A 2,563-nucleotide genomic window follows, 5' to 3' on the forward strand; every position below is an offset into this window, starting at 1 on the left:
TGGCAGAGTCATCCTATGCTTAGGCTGCTGCAAAAGCTCATTTCCCATTAGACTGCACAGAAGTATTCAATACTATTACATAAGGAGACAAAATAAAATAGCTATGGGAAGTGAAAGACGAAAAAATTTTTAGTGAAGGACTAAGAAATTTTTGGCCAGAAAATTAGGGAAAACTGAAGATATACTTTATTATATATAAAAAATTACTGCCTTAATGCTTGGTTCCTCTAGATTCAAATGGCTTTTCAGTTTATGCTTGACACCTACAGATCAATTCATTATCTGATTACTAAATGCAAAACTAAGCAAACCTAGACATTTCAGCTGCTACCATTGTATAATTATCAGTACATAAGTAATCTAACTAGATGTCTCCCCTTTTCCATTATACTGCATTTCTTAAGGGCAAGGGGCATGTCAAAAGCACCTTTGCATCCCTACAACTAAGCACAATGGCTGGTATACAGTAGGTGCTTAACAGGTATTTACTAAATATATTGTTGAGTAGTGGCTTATGACATGGGAAAAGAGCCCAAAGATTGTCTTATTCTAACTAGCATTACTTAGGTAGTAGCCTCACTCCCAAAAGGTACAAGGCAGTTTTAAAGTAAAGACGCCTTCCCCACGTTCTACACAGAATCGTCAAGAGTTGGATATGACTTCAATCACTTCCCTTAAGCATGTTCATAAAGCATTTTGAGAAATCAAGAGGTGAAAGGCGCTATGTAAGTGCAAAATAATATTATTCAAGACAGCTGAGCAAAGATGCTATAGTTTCTATGGTGATGGAAGGGTTGTGCTAGTTTGAGGTGAACACCCCCAAAGCTACTCTTCTCAATGTCATTATCAACAGAACAATGGAATTTTGACAAAGATGCCATCACTTTATATCGCTTGTATTCTGCTAACTACTTTCCATAAACCAGGTGACAGAAAATGATATAAAGCCACTTATTCTACACAAACCAGTACTTTATCAAAGTTCCGTATTTTACAAGTCATGTTCAAAAAACACACACAAGTTAGCATTTTGTACACAAATGTTTATTTCTCAATTAAACATTCCCTTTAAACACAAGGAATGAATTCTAAATCTTCATAAAGATGAATTAAAAATGAAAGCCCTCCAGAATAGTGTGTGCAATCACTGTGTTCTTGGTCACTACTGGCATTTACTGTTTAACATCAAAAACAAAGACAGGTTATTTAAAATTCATGCTACTGGATTTCTAGCTCTTCCTCTATGACCAGTTCTATGCTGATCTGCAATGTTTAAAAGTTTACATCACCAAATCGAAGCAAGTTTAAGGTGTGAAACAGCTGTGCATTAAACACAAAATAAACAGTAAAGTTACAAGATATAGTCAAGTTCATAACGAATATAGGTGTTCTTATCATCATTGTAGATTCTTGGGTAATGTGCTATGAGAGCATCCTGTGAACCAATGTAGATGGAGTTGTAAATTTTCCAATACACATCTCTGACTTTCCGGGCTGGGTGAAACAAACCCTAGAATAATTAAAAGGCTACATTATTTTAAGAAATACACAACCTTAACACAACTAACAAACCATAAAGATATGGTTCCAAGCATTTCCCTTTGAGAGAGAAAACAGATGGCAACTGCACAAAACTGCAGTGGGCAAAGACAAAATCTAATCCTCCCTCCCCTCACAACTGTTCTCCCGTATGGCACAAATACACCCTACTGATAATTAGGAACAGTGACTTAATTCAACTAAAATTACTTTTTTCAATGAGTACTCTTTTAAAAATCTTTGACCTACCTGTAAACAATACTGCAGCATTCTACATGGTCCAATAGCAACTCTCAGACCCTCCAGGGCCCCCATAACTGCCTGAATTACATGGGGAGATGTCTCAAACACATTGGGCCATACATAGTTCAACAAGTGATTCAGTGAATCTTCACAACCAAATCCATAAACCCCAAGTGACATGTGCTGCACCACTGCACTAGCCGTCTGTCTGTGTACAAGGTCCCTGTAACAGAGGGGGAGAAAGCTCTTTGTTAAGATACAGTCTTAGTTTCACAGAAGATATGTGCCTGCCTGTTAGAAACTAAATCACAAATTCAGTGCACGGAATGGATGCAGAGTCATCCCGACACCTTATGTATCTGGTACAGAATGCTTTTAGAGTGACTAATGATTCTACTTGAGAACTTTGCTTTAATGATTCAAACCTCACTCTGGCTCAAAAATAAGCCATATTTTTCTTTGAAAGTAATATGAGCAAGAAAGCCGAGCACAGTGTACATTTTATATGCTACTAAAACTGAGAGGGGACACGTGACTCTTACATACGAATGATTAACAGTAATATCTCATTTTAAACTCTGTAAATTTAAAACCTTTGAAAGTAATTCAATACAACAGATAACTAAATTGAGATTAAATCTCTTCTCTTGTAAATTTTTTTTAAAGGTTCATTCAATAACTCAATTTAGGGGGCTTCCCTGGTGGCGCAGTGGTTGAGAGTCCGCCTGCCGATGCAGGGGACACGGGTTCGTGCCCCGGTCCGGGAAGATCCCACATGCCG

The 2,563-nt window shown here is 37.4% G+C and overlaps 1 protein-coding gene across 1 annotated transcript in view; it reads right to left on the bottom strand.

Moving 5' to 3' along the window:
* Positions 1–1,026: 1,026 nt before the first annotated feature.
* Positions 1,027–2,563, bottom strand: part of SF3B1 (splicing factor 3b subunit 1) — a 59,106-nt gene continuing 57,569 nt past the window's right edge. Inside the window, exons 25-26 of the mRNA XM_007111630.3 lie at positions 1,789–2,005; positions 1,027–1,510 (exon numbers count right to left, since the gene is read on the bottom strand). Coding sequence (XP_007111692.1) covers positions 1,352–1,510; positions 1,789–2,005 — 376 coding nt within the window. The 3' untranslated portion in view covers positions 1,027–1,351. The remainder of the gene's footprint in view (positions 1,511–1,788; positions 2,006–2,563) is intronic.

This window comes from Physeter macrocephalus, chromosome 2 (genome assembly GCF_002837175.3).
Source record: "Physeter macrocephalus isolate SW-GA chromosome 2, ASM283717v5, whole genome shotgun sequence".
In the NCBI taxonomy this organism is placed as follows: Eukaryota; Metazoa; Chordata; class Mammalia; order Artiodactyla; family Physeteridae; genus Physeter; species Physeter macrocephalus.